This window comes from Aspergillus luchuensis, chromosome 2 (assembly GCF_016861625.1).
Source record: "Aspergillus luchuensis IFO 4308 DNA, chromosome 2, nearly complete sequence".
Classification (NCBI taxonomy): Eukaryota; Fungi; Ascomycota; class Eurotiomycetes; order Eurotiales; family Aspergillaceae; genus Aspergillus; species Aspergillus luchuensis.
The window spans coordinates 1,614,767-1,631,771 of record NC_054850.1 but is presented as its reverse complement, the minus strand read 5'-3'; the positions used below and the strand labels follow the sequence as shown (position 1 = coordinate 1,631,771).

Here is a 17,005-nt window from a genome sequence, read left to right as displayed (position 1 = left end):
ACTGAATTTACCAGATGGGTGAGTGAAATTTTCCAGAATTCCAATATTGTTTCCCAATGGTGGATCGGCTATTGCGATGTTCCCCCTGCGATCGTTGAACGACTTTTTACGGCATCATTCTATCTCGGCGACATCGGATCATACAAATCTTGATTGAAATTGGATTGGAATTGATTGGAAGCAAGATTGATGGGTGGATTATTCAACTTCGGACGACTGATATGGGAGGACGAAAATTTCGATATCGTGGCGCACACATGAAATAATCGCAGAAGTATCGGCAACTCGCACAACCGTCAACAACGTTTCGCACGGAATATACGCAACGACTGAAACCATTGCACGAGGCAGTTCTCATCGGATAGGAGGACATGGCTGACTGGGATCCATAGGGCGTCTCACCGAGTACCAGGTCATTGGGCGTCACCTGCCCACCGAGGCTAACCCCACGCCCAAGCTGTACCGCATGCGCATCTTTGCGCCCAACACTGTTGTCGCTAAGTCCCGGTTCTGGTACTTCCTGACCCAGCTCCGCAAGGTCAAGAAGGCCAACGGTGAGATCGTCAGCATCAATGTGGTATGTGTGGCCGTTATAAAGCGACAAGTTGGCAGTGTTGGCTGACGCCTGTCTTTTCTCTCCTCCAATAGATCAGCGAGAAGCGCCCTACCAAGGTCAAGAACTTCGGTATCTGGCTCCGCTACGACTCCCGCTCCGGCACCCACAACATGTACAAGGAGTTCCGTGAGATGAGCCGCACCGAGGCTGTTGAGGCTCTCTACCAGGACATGGCTGCCCGTCACCGTGCCCGCTTCGGCTCCATCCACGTACGTTGAGATTCCTATCCTCTTTCTGCCGAGGAACACTGCGATCTAACTACGCTCCTACAGATCCTTAAGGTTGTTGAGATCGAGAACGCCGACAGCATCCGCCGCCCCTACATCAAGCAGCTCCTCTCCAAGAACCTCAAGTTCCCCCTGCCCCACCGTGCTGCCAACAGCAAGAAGGTGTTCGCTTACTCTCGTCCCTCTACTTTCGCGTAAATGTGACGTTTTGGGTTTGGGTGATCGGAGTGTGTGGATGAATGACTATGTTATGGCCATAGCATGCACGAAGGACACGGAGCACGCGGACAGGGCGTGTTTCCTCAACCCAGGTAATGGGACGGATGGTTTTTATGTCTCTTTAAGTCCTCTGCAGCGACCCTTTCAAGTTATATCAAAAAATACCGGGGTATTGTTTCTGTTTAATTCTTGGACGGGGCATAGCGTACTGTAGACATCGTAGAACGCTTTGCGTAGTGCTGGTCCTGTTATTCCACGAGGATCGAAATTCTTACCAGAATCTACATCCGGAACCCACAATTTGAGGGTTTTCGATACATATATGCAATACTCACCTATTCATGCTTCCCCAGATTGTTTGCCAGTTGGGTTTATCTAATACCTGCAAATATAGGCTAGAATGCGGAACGTTATTTTTTTTGTTCCAATATTATGGGCATATTTGTGGGACGTTGACAGAGCCTAGTCGCGGTGGCGTTTCTGGCTGGCTCGGGTTTAGCCATGTATATCCGTCGGATGTCGAGGGTGGCAGTGGGAAAACATATAACACGCTTGACATCATGGCTTCTTGCCTCAATGACTTCGTTATCCTCCAGGTATTGGTGGCACTACTTGTGTCTAGTCTATTCACTTGATTAGGGCCAAGTCATTCCACAAGAAACCTTTGACAATCTGGCCTGTAGAACGACAGCTTATGGACAACAGATCCTGCTAGGCATTTGGCGTACATACACAGTACAGCAATTATTCTTGCGTTCTAAACTGTTATATCTGAAATAAAGACAGGTAAGCAGGGATTCGGTCAAGTATCTACAGAAACTGGGCTTGATTCCAGAAATGAATTTATCCGCTGGCGCTCGGCCATATTGCAGGTAGTATATGTTCTGTAAGGGAGGCCAGTAAGACAGGCCATCGGGCTGTCTGGGGTTATTTCAGGAGAATTCTATGATAGTGTGCGGTTCACAAGGCCAGATATATAACCCCAGTATAGAGCATTTTCAACTCTTTATCCATCGACAAGAGTTATTTATCCATCGACAAGAGTTACATAAAGATGGAGATGTCCATCAAATGTCAGTTTGTAATTAGTAAAACGCCAGGCACGCGAGCGGCCCCATTGCGTCATGTGCGGAAACGGCGTCTCGGAGTCCGAGAGGGAGGAGCTTGAGACTAGTAATTACCTTTGCCGAAGGTCCTCTTCCCTCCGCTCTTGCTCCCTTGACCTTCCCTCTTCCTCTCACCACCCATTGAGCACGCATTGGTGTCTGTCATTCATTCAAAATGTTCGCTCGTCAAGCTTTCCGCTGCGCTCAGCCCCTCAAACAGGTATGCTTCATCTCTCTTCACCTGAGCGCTGTTATTTTCCTACCCTTTTCGCCCTTCCCGATCTCTACCGACGACCGAATTTTGTGCTAATTCCGGCTTACCACAGGGCTTCCGCAAGTACTCCACGGAAGCGCCCAAGGGCAAGTCTTCCCTGGCTCCCATCTACGCCGCCGTTGGTATCACCGGTGTCGCTGTCGGTCTCTACCGCTACAACTCGGCCACCGCTGAGGCCCCGGCTGTTGTCGACCGCCCCAAGGTCTTCAAGGGTGGTGACCAAGGATGGTTTGACCTGAAGCTGTCCGAGATCGAGGTCCTGAACCACAACACCAAGCGCCTGCGCTTCGAGTTCGAGGACAAGGAAGCTGTCTCCGGCCTCCAGGTTGCCTGTATGTCGCCTTGCTCTGAAATAACCATCCGGAATTCCTACTCATGAACGCGCAGCTGCCCTCCTGACCAAGTTCAAGCCCGCCGACGCCAAGGCTGTCATTCGCCCTTACACCCCCACCAGCGATGAGGGTATGCCTCTCCCAATTCAGCCTCGAACACTTTTTGACATTTACTGACTTGGCGCAGAAACCCCCGGCTACATCGACCTTGTCGTCAAGGTCTACCCCAACGGACCCATGTCCGAGCACCTGCACAGCATGAACGTCGGCCAGCGCCTGGACTTTAAGGGCCCCATCGTCAAGTACCCCTGGGAGACCAACAAGCACAACCACATCTGCCTGATCGCTGGTGGTACCGGTATTACCCCCATGTACCAGCTGGCGCGTGAGATCTTCAAGAACCCCGAGGACCAGACCAAGGTTACCCTGGTCTTCGGTAACGTCAAGGAGGAGGACATCCTCCTGAAGAAGGAATTCGAGGAGCTCGAGAACACCTACCCCCGCCGCTTCCGTGCCTTCTACGTCCTGGACAACCCTCCCAAGGAGTGGACCGGCGGCAAGGGCTACATCAACAAGGAACTTCTGAAGACTGTCCTCCCCGAGCCCAAGGAGGAGAACATCAAGATCTTCGTCTGCGGTCCCCCCGGCATGTACAAGGCCATCAGTGGCACCAAGAACAGCCCCACGGACCAGGGCGAGCTGTCCGGTATCCTGAAGGAGCTGGGCTACTCTAAGGAGCAGGTCTTCAAGTTCTAGATGGGATGTACATGAGGAGAGAATAAATCATTGATAGGGAAGAAAGAACATGCCATGTCATTATAGAACGATTTGAGCGTGTAGAATGTATACCTACTTGCGATAAACACAAAGATCCATACCGTAATCTACAAGAGACAGGCCGCGCCTGATCGGTCAAGTAGCGCGCGAGAGGTATTTCCGGGGAGTAAGCAGCCCCTCACTACCACGATAAGCAGGGGACCTACTAAGCACAAGCACAAGCACCAAGGCGTCCCATGCGCTTACGCAGAAAAGTAAACAAAACCCTGCCCCGCAAGAACAAAGGAAGAAATCCAGCAAAACACACCAAATGAATGATAAAACCTTTGTTTACTGAATCAATCGCTGCACAAAATTGATCAGTTACACATCACTACTTATTTCATCTTTACTCAAGCAATGCCATTGATGAGATTATGTTTAAAGAAATCTTTTCCTTCGCACATGTATGATCAATAGTACTAGCTACAATGATATGAATATAATAGTAATTTCTCGGGATCTCGATGGTGATATATATCTTTGGCATATGGTATCGCAGTTGTAGCTACAACTACTAGATGTGGTAGTACTACTACTACTAGTAATATAGTAGTAGTTCTTAATCAAAAAGTTGTCGCGCCATCACAATCAACTTCAGTACTAGTAGTAATCATGGTACTAGTAAGTGAAATATATCTCCAAAATCTCAACAATAAGATCAACTACTTACTTTCCAAGGCATCAACTACAAACTAAAATTGAAACAATCAGAGCAAGAAGTACATCAGAAGATAATTATTTTGATACCCGAACACACAAAAATAACTACCCACATAATACAAATATGATGTATCATAAAATGCGCGCCTGCGTGTCAATCATCATGGTAGATAAGTTAAACAGCAATGCAAGATTTCTTCCGTCCCGTAGTAGGTCGGGGGGGAAGAAGGTTGAAGAGTGCTGGTGCGGCGGCGCGCGCGGGGTAGTCACAGCAGTAGGGTCGTTTGTTGCTGCTAACTTTGCCAGGGTTTGGGGGAAGGTGAAGGGAAGGGGGTTGCGTGGGATGGACCGTTTACTGCTGCGTAGGTGCGCAGCTTCGCGGATGCGCCCGGGTGTGGGGTGGCTGAACCAGCATGAGGAGTAAGTACTGTCATCTACATTTTCAGGGTTGCGATTGGGTATATATTTATGTGTTGGGGTGGTTGTTGATGAGTTTTATGAGTAGTGTGAGTTTATGCGACAAATGCGCAGTTATTTTTTTTCTTTCTATTGAATTCATTTCATGTGGTTGAGAATTGGTGTTTCTTTCAATGGAATTGTCAAAGTTGGGTACATGGGCTCTGAGAGAGAGGGGGATGGGATTGTTTGCTTGCTGTGCCGGAAGGGTTCGGGGGAAGATGGGCAGGTGGCGGCGGGCTACAGTACAGTAGTGGGTTTCAGCGAGTTTCAGGGCGATGGTGTGTGTGAGAGGAGGGGTTGCTCAGGTTAACAGGTTAGGCCCGGGTGCCAAGGGGGGCCCTGCAGCAGCAGCAGAAGAAGAGTGGAAGACCAGGAAGGCCCCTCCTCCCTGAGAGAATTAGTGGGAAAGGCCCTCTAGAGACACTGGGACACTGGGAGGGGGGAAGAGAGTCGCCCAGGTTTAGGGAAGGCAGACCCCCTAAAGGCCACTATGATTAGGGAGGGACGATCAGCCCGAAGAAAGAGAAGAAGAGTTCCCTAAGCCCAAAACAGCGAGGGGAGGCCAGCGGCGAACGGGGCAGTATTTAGGAGGCCTTGTCCCGCTAAACTGGACCCCGCTAGCGAGCGAAAAATCTTCTTTTCTTCCCGTCATCGCCCTTCCCTCTCTTTTCCCTTCTTCCTTAACATTACTTGTGTTCGCCGCCCCCCCCCATATCTCATCCATTAATCGTTCCGTTGTGGTTGCCCGCCCCCCGCCGTCTGCTCATTCCATCATGTCTCGCCGCGAAGATTCCAAGGCTAGGGATGACACTGTCACCGTTAACGTTGAAGATTTTACCCGCACTCGCGACAGTGTAAGTTAATTTGGTTTTCTGATGTATCTTTTCTTTCCGTCGTTTTGCCCTCCGGCGCGCGCGCGCGGCCTGCCGACTGCTTCCCTTAAGCTACGGTGGACGGGCGCTGCGCTGGCCTCGCACCCCCCAAAATTCACCACCACGCGTCCGTAAACAAAAGGCCACCCCGACGGGCTCTGCGCGACGCCTTTGGCTTTCATTCCCCCCCTCAACCCAGCTTTGTATTATTCCTTGGGTGTTCGCATTTGAATTCTCTGGCTTTATTTCCTTCTCAGCTGGCTTTTCGGCTTTGATTTCCCTTTGTTTGCCCCCTCTCCTTCGCTTCTGTAATCGCACCTCGCGTTTCCTTGGTTTCGCGCCACGCCTTTCCCACTCCCCAATGGCTCGGCGCGGACGCTCATCTCCAGAGCGGGCGCCATCAGCAGCGCCTGCCCCGGCGCTGGTGGCGCCCATCTCCCGTGCCACCGTTGCCATCCATACCATCACTTCCGGCATCCGCACCGTCGCCCATGCTGCTCCCCAACAAGCCCCACTAATTCATTCGCAGGTTGTCTCCAGCCTAGTGCAACTGTCGGCCGCGGTCTCTGAGCTGACCAAGGCCTACCTCAACCATGCCGACACTGTCCTGGGTCGCACCCCTACTGCCCTGGACATCAGCAGCATCACCGGCATCACCAGCTCTTTGTATGAGTCTGGTCTGCTTGGTGCGCGCGCTACCAGCCCTGGCGCCAAGTCCGAAGTGGGCGAGAAGAAGAAGCGCAAGCGTGCTCCCCCGGACCCCAACGCGCCCAAGCGCGCCTTGACTCCCTTCTTCCTTTACATGCAGCACAACCGCTCCCGTATTGCTGAGGAGTTGGGTCCCAATGCCAAGCCCAAGGAAGTCTCTGACGAGGGTACTCGCCGTTGGGCTGAGATGCCTGAACCCCAGAAGGAGGTACGTTCGACTTGCGCTTATTAAATCACGAAAAGCACCGTTGCTAACTTGCGCACAGGTCTGGAAGAAGCTGTATGCGGACAACCTTGCCATCTACAAGGAGAAGGTGAAGGCCTACAAGGCTGGTCTCCCTTACTCGGACGATGCCAAGGCTGCGAGCCAGCTGCACCAGGGTATTGAGGGCGCCGAGGCCACTGAGGCGTCTGAAGATGAGGAGCAGGAATCCGAGGAAGAGTCCGAGGAGGAGTCTTCTCCCGAGCCGGTCAAGGAGCCCACTCCCCCGCGCAGCACCAAGCGTCGTCGCAGCGAGGGCAAGCCTACTGCCAAGGAGGCACCGACCCCCAGCGAGAAGAAGAAGGAGTCCCCCGAGAAGAAGAAGCGCGGCGCTGCTGCTCGCAAGGAGAAGGAGCAGGAAGAGACCCCTGCTCGCAAGGCTGCAGGTGGCGAGAACAAGCGCGCCACCAAGAAGAAGCGCAAGAGCGAGGCCGGTGCTGAGGAGTAAGTATGACCAGTATGAGGCGATTGGTGATCTTGATCTGGAAAAGGCTTGGTGTTTCAAATTGGAATTGGGCGCCTGTCTACTGCCACTGGTAGTTTCTACGTGATGTAAATTTTGTCCCTTTATATGACTACTCTCTGTGTGTGTAGCATATTGCGGATTGATTTGTTGGGAGCCATTGCTATTGGGGTCGCTGTGTTATCTCTTTTACATTCCTAGGACCTGTTGGCGTCTTGACTGTTTTGCGCTTTGCGGGGTGTTATTCAGTTGGGGCTGGGTCATTGATAGTTCAATTTGAATGGAAGACTCAATTTGAATGGAAGACAAAAAAAAAGAATAAAAAGGAAAAAGAAAAGCTTAATTTTAACCTAAATGACAGCTTATACATTGACTAGTCCAGTAGCAGCATGTAGAATGTAGATACTAGCTCGAATAGATGTTACGACGGTGGTATCATTCCCCGGGGTACATATTGGGCTGAAGCGAACTGATAGCGACTAGACTGAAAGGGGAAAGAAGTGGAGGCTGCAGTGGCCGGCGAGTGCCGATGTTCAGTTCCAAAATTCCAAGCGAAGTTTCCCGATTGACTGCAAGCCGTTAGTCACCTGGCCCAAGCCGGGCTGCCATAGGTCGATGTGATGCTTATCAGCAGCTGCCGACCGCTTATCGGGCAATGGCTTCGCTCGTTTCGCCGAAGTATGAGGATGCCAAAGATGGAATGTCTGGATATCCCCACCTTTTCCACTTTTACCTCCCGATCCGGCGCGCCTTTTCTCCCCCGGCCGTGGCGTTTAAATTCCTCTCCCGAGCCTGCGTCCCTGGTCCATTCTGGCCTGTCAACCTCCAAAATAACAACAAGGTCCGCGTTCGCTATTTGACATCTCATATTGTTGCCCGCCCACCTCCTCCACCCCCAGAAAACCCGCCTTGCGTCGGAGGTTGGGTCCGCTGCTTCATTCTTGGTCCCGCGAGGACGTCCGTGATTTCGAAGTCAAGGGCATTTTCACTGCCAGCTCAGCATGCATTTGGGTCCCAAGGAGGTATGCTGCGACATTTGCCGCACTAAACTGCTCAAATTAGGTGGAGTGACTGACTTTCTGCTCTTCTCTCCAGCTTGACAAGCTCGTTATCTCTCAGCTGGGCTTCCTGGCTCAGCGTCGACTGGCTCGCGGTATTCGTCTCAACCATGCCGAAGCTGCGGTATGTTGCATATTAGCTCCATTTCATGCGCATCGTGATTTGCTGGAAACATGACTGACGATCTTTGGTAGGCGTTGATCTCGTCCAACCTGCAGGAGGTAAACAGTCCACCACCCCGAGAAAATCACCTTGATCATCCCTGTTAACTCCTGTTCCCCGATTACAGCTGATCCGCGATGGACAATACTCCGTAGCCGATCTCATGTCTATCGGAAAGAGCATGCTGGGTCGCCGGCACGTTCTCCCCTCTGTCGTTTCCACCCTGTACGAATTACAGGTAGAAGGAACATTCACCACCGGTACCTATCTCGTGACCGTACACAACCCTATCAGTAGCGACGATGGAGACCTTGAAAAGGCTCTTTACGGCAGTTTCCTCCCCATTCCCCCAGCAGATGCCTTCCCCGACCCCGACCCGGATGACTATGAACCCGAGAAGACGCCCGGAGCGATAATACCCGTGAAGAACGAACGTATCGTCCTGAACGAGGGAAGGAAGCGAATCAAGCTCAAGGTGATGAGCAGGGGTGACCGTCCTATTCAGGTCGGTTCGCACTACCACTTCATCGAAACCAACCCGCAGCTGCACTTCGACCGCCTTCGATCCTATGGATATCGACTCGACATTCCCGCCGGTACGTCGGTACGATTCGAACCCGGAGACACCAAGGTGGTTACGCTCGTGGAAATTGGTGGCCACCAGGTTATTCGTGGAGGTAACTGCATCGCGTCCGGCAAGGTCGATCTTGCCCGTGCCGAGGAGATCATGGCCCGTCTACAAGTGCAGAACTTCGCCCATGTTCCCGAACCTACTGCCGATAGCGCGCTGGTACCTACACCGTTCTCGATGGATCGTGAGGCCTATGCGCGCATGTTTGGCCCTACTACTGGTGATCTCGTGCGTCTGGGTCTGACCAACCTCTGGGTTCGTGTGGAGAAGGACTACACATCTTATGGAGACGAGTGTACATTCGGCGGTGGCAAGTCTATTCGAGATGGCATGGGTCAATCTTCGGAAAAGTCTACGGAGCATGCTTTGGACACCGTTGTCACGAACGCTCTGATCATCGACTGGACTGGTATCTTCAAGGCTGATATTGGAATCAAGGATGGGCTCATTGTGGGCATTGGTAAAGCTGGAAACCCTGATATTATGGATGGTGTCACCCCGGGCATGACTATCGGCTCTTCCACCGATGTTATTGCAGGTGAAAACAAGATCGTCACAGCTGGTGGTTTCGACACTCATATCCACTTCATTTGCCCCCAGCAGGTGGATGAGGCGCTCGCCTCTGGTATCACTACGTTCTTGGGAGGAGGAACCGGTCCTTCGACTGGCTCCAATGCCACAACTTGCACGCCTGGCCCCGTTCACATGCGCCAGATGCTCCAAGCCTGCGACCGTCTGCCCATCAATGTTGGTATCACCGGTAAAGGTAACGACTGTGGTGGCGTAAGCATCGAGGAGCAGATCTATGCTGGTGCCGCCGGATTGAAGCTGCACGAAGATTGGGGTTCTACGCCCGCCGCTATTGACAGCTGCCTCGACCTGTGCGACAAGTTCGACGTCCAGTGCATGATTCACACTGACACGCTGAACGAATCCGGTTTCGTTGAACAAACCATCGAATCATTCAAGAACCGCACTATCCACACCTACCACACCGAAGGTGCCGGAGGTGGTCACGCTCCGGACATCATCTCGGTTGTGGAGCACCCCAACGTCCTCCCCAGTAGTACCAACCCAACCCGTCCCTTTACTCTCAACACCCTCGATGAACATCTTGACATGCTTATGGTCTGCCACCATCTGTCCAAGAACATTGCCGAGGACGTCGCCTTCGCAGAGTCTCGTATCCGTGCCGAAACCATTGCGGCTGAAGATGTTCTTCACGACCTTGGCGCTATTAGCATGATGTCTTCCGACTCCCAGGCTATGGGTCGCTGCGGTGAAGTCATCCTGCGGACGTGGAACACCGCACACAAGAACAAGGAGCAGCGCGGCCCGCTGCCCGAGGATGAAGGCACCGGTGCCGACAACTTCCGCGTGAAGCGCTACGTCAGCAAGTACACCATTAACCCGGCCATCGCGCAGGGTATGTCCCATATGATCGGCAGTATCGAGGTCGGCAAGATCGCCGATCTCGTCCTGTGGACGCCCAGCGCGTTTGGTGTGAAGCCAACGCAGGTGGTGAAGAGCGGCATGATCGCTGTGTCAGTGATGGTACGTCTCCCCTTTTATAAATCAAACTCCAAAAAGATGCACATGCTAATGAAAACCAGGGTGACCCCAACGCATCCATTCCCACCGTCCAACCGGTCATCATGCGTCCCCAATTCGGCGTAAGTCACCACCGCCCTCCAGACCTAATCCCTCATCACTAACCAAAAACCCCCAGGCCCTTGTCCCCTCCACATCCATCACCTTCGTCTCCCAAGCCTCCCTCGACGCCGGCGTGGTCCAATCCTACAACCTGCAAAAACGCGTCGAAGCCGTCAAAAACTGCCGCAACATCGGCAAAGCCGACATGAAATTCAACGACATCATGCCCAAGATGCACGTCGACCCGGAAAGTTACCGTGTCGAGGCGGATGGAGTGCTCTGCGATGCCGAACCGGCAGGCAGTCTGCCCCTGACACAGGATTACTTCGTTTACTAAGCATGATATCTTTGAGGGTGGAGATTTCGGGTTGTTTGCTTTCTTCTTATGTATAGACTTTTACTTTCTTTTCTATTTACGATATTTTATGAAAGGCCTTAGGTGGGTTGGTTGAAGGGGGTAGGTAGGAGTAATGCATGAGATGGAAGGAGGGAAGGAAGGAGGATTGTATATAGTAACCTGACCTGACCTGACTTACGTGATGAGCCATGCATGATATGAACTGCATTTGTTTTCTCTTGTTTTTCCTTATAATAGTACATGAATCATTATGATATGTATGTAGACCGCATGACTGACCTAATTAGAGCTCAATCTCTTCTTCAGTATGGTTATCCCCGGTTGATATGAGCGAAACTGCCGCCCACGCTTCAAAGCTATCTGCTCGTGCGGCTAGATATGCGTCCCGGCGGATTTGGGCTGATACCGATCGTCGAAGACTTTGCTGTCGGTGGCGATGGCGGTAATGAGGAGTGATATGGTCTGCTGTGCCGTCATAGTTGGGTATTATACTTTCTTCTTCCTGTTGTTGTTGTTGCTCGATGCTTGTCTCCTGTTCCTGAGACTCGAACGTTGATGATGATAAGGAGAGCGGTTCGCTGGATTGGCTGTTCGTTTGGGTTTGGGTTTGGTTCCCATTGTCATCTGGGTGTGGTGGTGTGGCTGAGGGCTGAGTGTATGTTGGTGAATGTTGGGGGTCTGGGTTGGTGTTGATAATGGAAGAGGATGTTTGTGTTTGTATTGATGAGATGTGTTTGGCCGTTGTTGTAGTATGAGGTGGGTTGTCTAGTGGAGGATGTGGGGTCGGAGCGATTTCAGACTTAGGTAGTTCAGATTCTTCCTCGGCCAAAGAAGAAGGGAGGGAGTCCAGCTGGTAGAGTGCTCGCTCGGAGGGCTCGGCGTTGTTGAGCATGTGCCAGGCACGGCGGATCTCGTCGCGGCGTGTCTTTGCGGTTTCTGGGGATGGGGTGGGGATTATGAGAGGATGGTCCGTGGGTACTGGGACGGGGTCTTCGATTGGCTCGAGGGACGATGGAAGGGGAATTCGGTCTGAGGAGGACAGTGGATCGGAGATGGCTGCTGGGGGTGGAGGGTGGCTTGGTTGGAATGGTTCTGGTATACTGCTGTCTATCATGCTGGATGTTTGTTGGCTGGACTGTGTTGTAAAGGAACCTTCATAACGGGCTCGTTTTCTTGCTCGTATCTCTGGATCGTTTGCTGTCAGGTCCCGCATTTGCTGGTCGTGGGCGAATCCACTCGCGCTGCAGAGGTGCCCGAAGAGGGTTTGCATGGAGACTTCCTCGTCCCAGCTCACAGGATCAACTGTGCAAGGGTGGACATCTTTGGGTTTGAATGCGGAAACAAGATGGCACAGTTCGGAGTAGGAGGAGTGGCGGGAGTAGGGGAAGTGCTATGAACGTTAGAGAGTATTTAAAAAAATGAGGTTTGTGATGAATACGTACAATGGTCTTGGGGAGGGATTTGCCCTGTCTGTCTCGTAGATGTGTGTGCTGATTCATTTCGCTCGACGTAGTATCGTCATCAGGACGGCCACGACTCAGTATGCCCACGAGATCTTCTAGAGGCAAGTCATGTGCATCTTTCATTCCGTAGTTGTCAAGAGATAGTGCTTTGGTTTTTGATCGGAACGCGTCGATAAGAGCCTGTCTCGTCTGCGAGAGTGCACTAGTGTCTTGAATGCGCTCGGAACAGAGCTTTTCTAACTGTTCCAGTGCTGACTGGTCCGGGAGCTCGAGTTCATGGACTTGGTATAGATCACCGCCTCCCCCGCCAGCCCCGATCTCGGGCATCTCTGAGCCATCATTTGTGCGGGTCACAATTGGCGTGATGCGGACGGTGTCTTGAGACGCAGCCGCGGAGCAGTGGACGCCTGGCTCGCAGCTATGAATGCGGGAGTTCTCATCCTCGCTAAGGCAGCCTGGAACGAACCGATTACCGAGTTCATATCCACAAAGGAAAGGAACGTCGTTCACAGCGCGTGCGGCTAGTGACCTGTATAGATCCATTTGGTATCGGTCCACGTGGATCTGGTTGTATCAGCACAAGAGCTTGGTTGTTGTAGAAAACAATACGCACCTTCGAATTGAGGGCAGCTGACAGTGCCATCCAGACTTCTTCGTAGCCAAAGGTCCAAGCCCGAAGATAAAATGTAGTGCTGTCTGGATACCCTTGGACTTTGTTCAAAAGTTCTTTCAAGCCCTCTGCCTTTGATGGAAAGGTATGACATACATGCGACGGACGAGCAAAGGTGTTGTCAATGTATATGTTGTCTAGCTGCTTAATTCCTAGGGTATAGGGGACGAGAACGGGATTCCGGATAATGCTGTTAACCCACCAGGGTTCAGCTACAGGCCATTAGTAAAGAAATAAGCTTGCGGAAGCTAGTGAGAATACTACATACCGCGAATATCGCCAGTATACAGTATAGCCTTTCCATTTCCCTCTATCAGAAACATTACTGCGCCTGTGCAGTGGTTTGCATCGAACAGAGTGACTCTGATTGACAGCCGCGGGGTGAGATCCAGCTCCGTTGGCGTGTTCAACGGGATCGGTCTCTGTGCCAGTGAGTTTACTATAATGACACTGATTTAGGATACATACCAGAAGCTTGGACAGATGCTTGTAATGCAGCTTTCGGGACTCTAGGATCCCTTTGCTAAAGTTCATACGATGAGGATACTTTTCGATACGCAGGAGCATCTGGGAGAATATGAGCTTGTGCTACGGCAGATTTTAGAGCGATAAGCACCTCTCGAGTCGCTGCAGAGCAGTATATAAATGGAGTTCTAAATGACTCCAGCCCTTGAAGATGATCACTGTGAACATGGCTGAGAAAACAGGCGAGCGGAGGCGGCCTGTCTGGATTTTTGCGGAAGTAGTCAACTGCATGACTTTTTTAGAGTTGATATTCACCTATCGGGAGTTTACCAAGTTCTTACTCTGAATGGAGGGAAATTCTACAGTGCATTAATGAGCAGACTTAGCTTATCGAGGGATCGGAAGTATACACCTACCCCGGACAAACCCATCGAAGGTCGACATTAATTAGACGTGGTTGCGTCACAATGGACGAAGGCTGGAGCGACACGCAACTTAATTCATTCTGAGACGATAGAAGTAGACCGTCGACAAAGGCAGCATGTGAGCTGATGACGAGGACAATAATGATGATGAGTTGGAAGGAGAGACGAGAAGTTGGAAAAAGAAGAGGCAGTCGTGGTGGTCGTGGTTTCCCGATCGGGAGCGTGTATACACGTGACCGACAAATATTACGAGACGGTGAACAACTCGATGGTCAAAGTAGAAACCAACTCGAAGTGTGACGGAGGAGATGATTTGTTTTCTCATTGGCACCATTGGATGACGATGATGATGAGGTTGCTGTGCCTGCCCGATCTACTAGTACTACTGTACTGAATCTTACCGCCACTTGCCCGGACCCTAGTCTTAAGCAGCCAGACAAGAGGATTTCCTTCAATCTCTCTCTGCACACCAAGAAACTCACTGACCAGCCCATCCGCGGCCCGTTACTGATGGATCAACAGGCAGCTGCTCACCCCCTTGTCTAGGCCTTCCATCCCACGAGTGAGAAAAATTGTCCTGATCCTATCATGATATAATCCGGGGCTCTCCAGGGCAAGTACCTACATGGCCCCGGCGTGAAAGCCAACGGGCAGAGAAAGCCCTGCCCGCGACCAAGTGGCCTTGCAGGCAATGACTGTGAGGCGAGTGGGCGTCAAGACCCGCTCGCCAGCACAGGTTTCGGTGCCATTCATGGCTCGACTTTATTGGGAGAGGCGGACAACTCGTCCTTCGATGGATCTCTCCTGTTGTCACGGATTTAGGTTGGCTAACTCACGACTCCACGCAGTTCGTCCCCTATGCGCTGGTCATTTGCATGCGTGGTCCGGTCTGTCCCAGTGTGTGTCACCCGACTGGCACCAAAAGACTCCTGGCCTGATATATAAACATGATCACCTCCATCCTTCGCTTTTCCCAACCCGGGCTTGATTTTCTTTTCTGGAAATCATCACTAACGCTTTCTTTTCCCTGCTTTTCCCTGGATCGGGAACAGCCCTACGGACGACAGCGATCATCATCATCGTCATCACCATGGGCCATTCTTACTAGGCTTTTAAGTGACAAGAACTGACGGATTAGGCTTTGGGTCCTAACGGTACCTGAAGTTAAGACATTTGGCGTGTTACAACACCTTTCACCAAGAGCCCAACGATCCCAAAGTCGAACCGATAAGGAGGAATAAATAGAGTCTGGGGGTCATTGTCATCAGCGTCCCATACCCACCCTCATCTTCATCTCCAATTTGAACCCACGTGTGGACCGGGTTTCCATGTGTTGATCTGGTGGAGGCATGCCTTTTCTGCGTCGGCCTTCCCCTTAAGCAATCATAACTACCCACCTTAACGACCGTTTCACTAATTAATATTTGAATGCGGGCCGTGGCTGAAACCGTGGCGAGATCTGACAACTGCATCGCGGCATATCTCCTTTTCTAGCCCGTCCCCGTTTTCCACTATTGCCCGACGATCCCCAACGGCCCCCCGTCCGGAACCAGATCTATTTGCATTCACAGTCCCTTTTTTGCATCTCCTGCCCTCGATTCATTCCTTGCCTTTCCGCTATTGAACGACCAAACTCTCATTTATTTTATTGTTACTAGCCTTCACTTATTCCCTTCCCCTCCTTTCCACATTCCAAGTTTCACCCCCCCTCTTTTAATCAACATCCCTTTCTTTCCGAGTTGTTTCTATACTTCTCCTTGGTATACTACTACATACCTCCGTCCCTTATCAACGCTCCCCGTCTCCAACTCTTACTGTCAACACCGCCATCACCATCACCATGCATAAGCCTTCGCTGGCCCAAATAGTGCACAGCACATTATTTCCGCGCCCGCGCGCGAGTGACCCGGCTACATTCTCAGCACATATTACCCGCAACCTGGTCCCCGAAGTTCGAGTCGAAACATCCACATTCTATGGATCGCTTGACTGCCCCGAGGCTCAGTATCCGGGACTTGACTATTCCTATGGCCCACACCGCATGAGGCTCGGTCGTTTCCCATGGCACCGAAGACTGTTCCGGGCGTTTGACGAGCTTGGTCTTACGGAGACTGAGATCTCTTCCCTCTGCCGCTGGGAGGGCACCAAATCGGCTCGCGAGCGTTACGAGAAGGAAGAGGGAGTCAAAGTCCGCGATACTACGGCAGACAATATTCGACCCGCTTCTCCTTCTCCCCTCCCATCGATCGAGGTCCACTACGAGGATGAGACGGAGGAGGAAGAGGATGAATTCTTGCCAGAACCGGAATACCCGGTGGTGACATTCGAGACCGTGCGCTCTACCAGCAGCTTGATCGATGACCGGGGGATCGATTGCATTGTGGAAGAGAAAGAGGAGGAAGATTCAAGCGATGACGAAATGGAAAGCTGCGGAGTCGAGCTGAACCATCGCCTCATAGCGGCGACCGCAGCCCGCGAGCAGGGGGCAGACGTGTCACTGGACGAGGATTGGGAGCAGTGGCTGAAGGAAGCCGGGGAGCGAGGGAGCTACACCGACGTGCTCAGTGCGATCCGGATGGGTCAGCCACTGGGTTACCTATACGATACGTCTCCTCCAATGCCGCCCGTCGGAAGGGTCGGCGGTCGATCATCTGCCTCACTTTCAGAGCCATTCGTTCTCCCCACCCCGTCCATGCTGTCCAGCCGGGGTATCCAGCGTTATGCTCATTCGTCGTCACGGACAGCCCGATAGACGGCAGTCGACTGCGGTTTCCTTTCCTTGCGAGGTTCAACATTTAGCGAAATGGGTCCGGCTACTCTGATTCATGCATTTGCGGCGCATCCTCGGTGGATATCTTCCTTGGCGATATTGCTCATTGCTCTGCTTCTCACATCTCCGATTCCTCTTTCGACCGTATAGATTTCCCGTGACTCTGCGCGTCCTCCATTTTTTTCTACAGTTGTAATACCCCCTTTTGAGCCACATGCGGCACCATTTGCACATAGATGCGCCTTCGTTGGTCGTCTTTTCTTTAAAGTCGAAATAAATTGCAGATTAGAAGAATGCGGTAACACACAATAGAGAATAATTTTATATAATCA

At 51.8% G+C, this 17,005-nt stretch overlaps 6 protein-coding genes across 6 annotated transcripts; 5 read left to right on the top strand and 1 right to left on the bottom strand.

Annotated features, from left to right (window-relative positions):
- Nucleotides 1-14: 14 nt before the first annotated feature.
- On the top strand, nt 15-1,041 carry RPL20 (60S ribosomal protein eL20; the record flags this gene model as incomplete). Its single annotated transcript, XM_041685247.1, has 4 exons — nt 15-18; nt 393-577; nt 649-825; nt 889-1,041. The coding sequence occupies 4 exons, from the start codon at nt 15-17 to the stop codon at nt 1,039-1,041; spliced, it is 519 nt and encodes a 172-aa protein (XP_041539350.1).
- Nucleotides 1,042-2,343: 1,302 nt separating this feature from the next.
- MCR1 (cytochrome b5 reductase family protein) lies at nt 2,344-3,530 on the top strand (the record flags this gene model as incomplete). The annotated part of the gene is made up of 4 exons (XM_041685245.1): nt 2,344-2,388; nt 2,495-2,774; nt 2,830-2,904; nt 2,962-3,530. 4 exons carry the CDS (start codon nt 2,344-2,346, stop codon nt 3,528-3,530), a joined length of 969 nt encoding a protein of 322 aa, XP_041539349.1.
- A 1,955-nt stretch (nt 3,531-5,485) lies between these two features.
- AKAW2_20522A (uncharacterized protein) lies at nt 5,486-7,002 on the top strand (the record flags this gene model as incomplete). The annotated part of the gene is made up of 3 exons (XM_041685244.1): nt 5,486-5,566; nt 6,114-6,500; nt 6,559-7,002. 3 exons carry the CDS (start codon nt 5,486-5,488, stop codon nt 7,000-7,002), a joined length of 912 nt encoding a protein of 303 aa, XP_041539348.1.
- Nucleotides 7,003-8,401: 1,399 nt separating this feature from the next.
- URE1 (urease Ure) lies at nt 8,402-10,859 on the top strand (the record flags this gene model as incomplete). Its single annotated transcript, XM_041685243.1, has 3 exons — nt 8,402-10,423; nt 10,483-10,542; nt 10,599-10,859. 3 exons carry the CDS (start codon nt 8,402-8,404, stop codon nt 10,857-10,859), a joined length of 2,343 nt encoding a protein of 780 aa, XP_041539347.1.
- Nucleotides 10,860-11,163: 304 nt separating this feature from the next.
- Nucleotides 11,164-13,922, bottom strand: AKAW2_20520S (putative DNA repair protein; the record flags this gene model as incomplete). The annotated part of the gene is made up of 8 exons (XM_041685242.1): nt 11,164-12,270; nt 12,323-12,907; nt 12,957-13,225; nt 13,282-13,435; nt 13,482-13,580; nt 13,630-13,763; nt 13,820-13,837; nt 13,895-13,922. 8 exons carry the CDS (start codon nt 13,920-13,922, stop codon nt 11,164-11,166), a joined length of 2,394 nt encoding a protein of 797 aa, XP_041539346.1.
- A 1,821-nt stretch (nt 13,923-15,743) lies between these two features.
- Nucleotides 15,744-16,655, top strand: AKAW2_20519A (uncharacterized protein; the record flags this gene model as incomplete). The annotated part of the gene is made up of 1 exon (XM_041685241.1): nt 15,744-16,655. The coding sequence occupies one exon, from the start codon at nt 15,744-15,746 to the stop codon at nt 16,653-16,655; it is 912 nt and encodes a 303-aa protein (XP_041539345.1).
- Between the last annotated feature and the right edge of the window lie 350 nt (nt 16,656-17,005).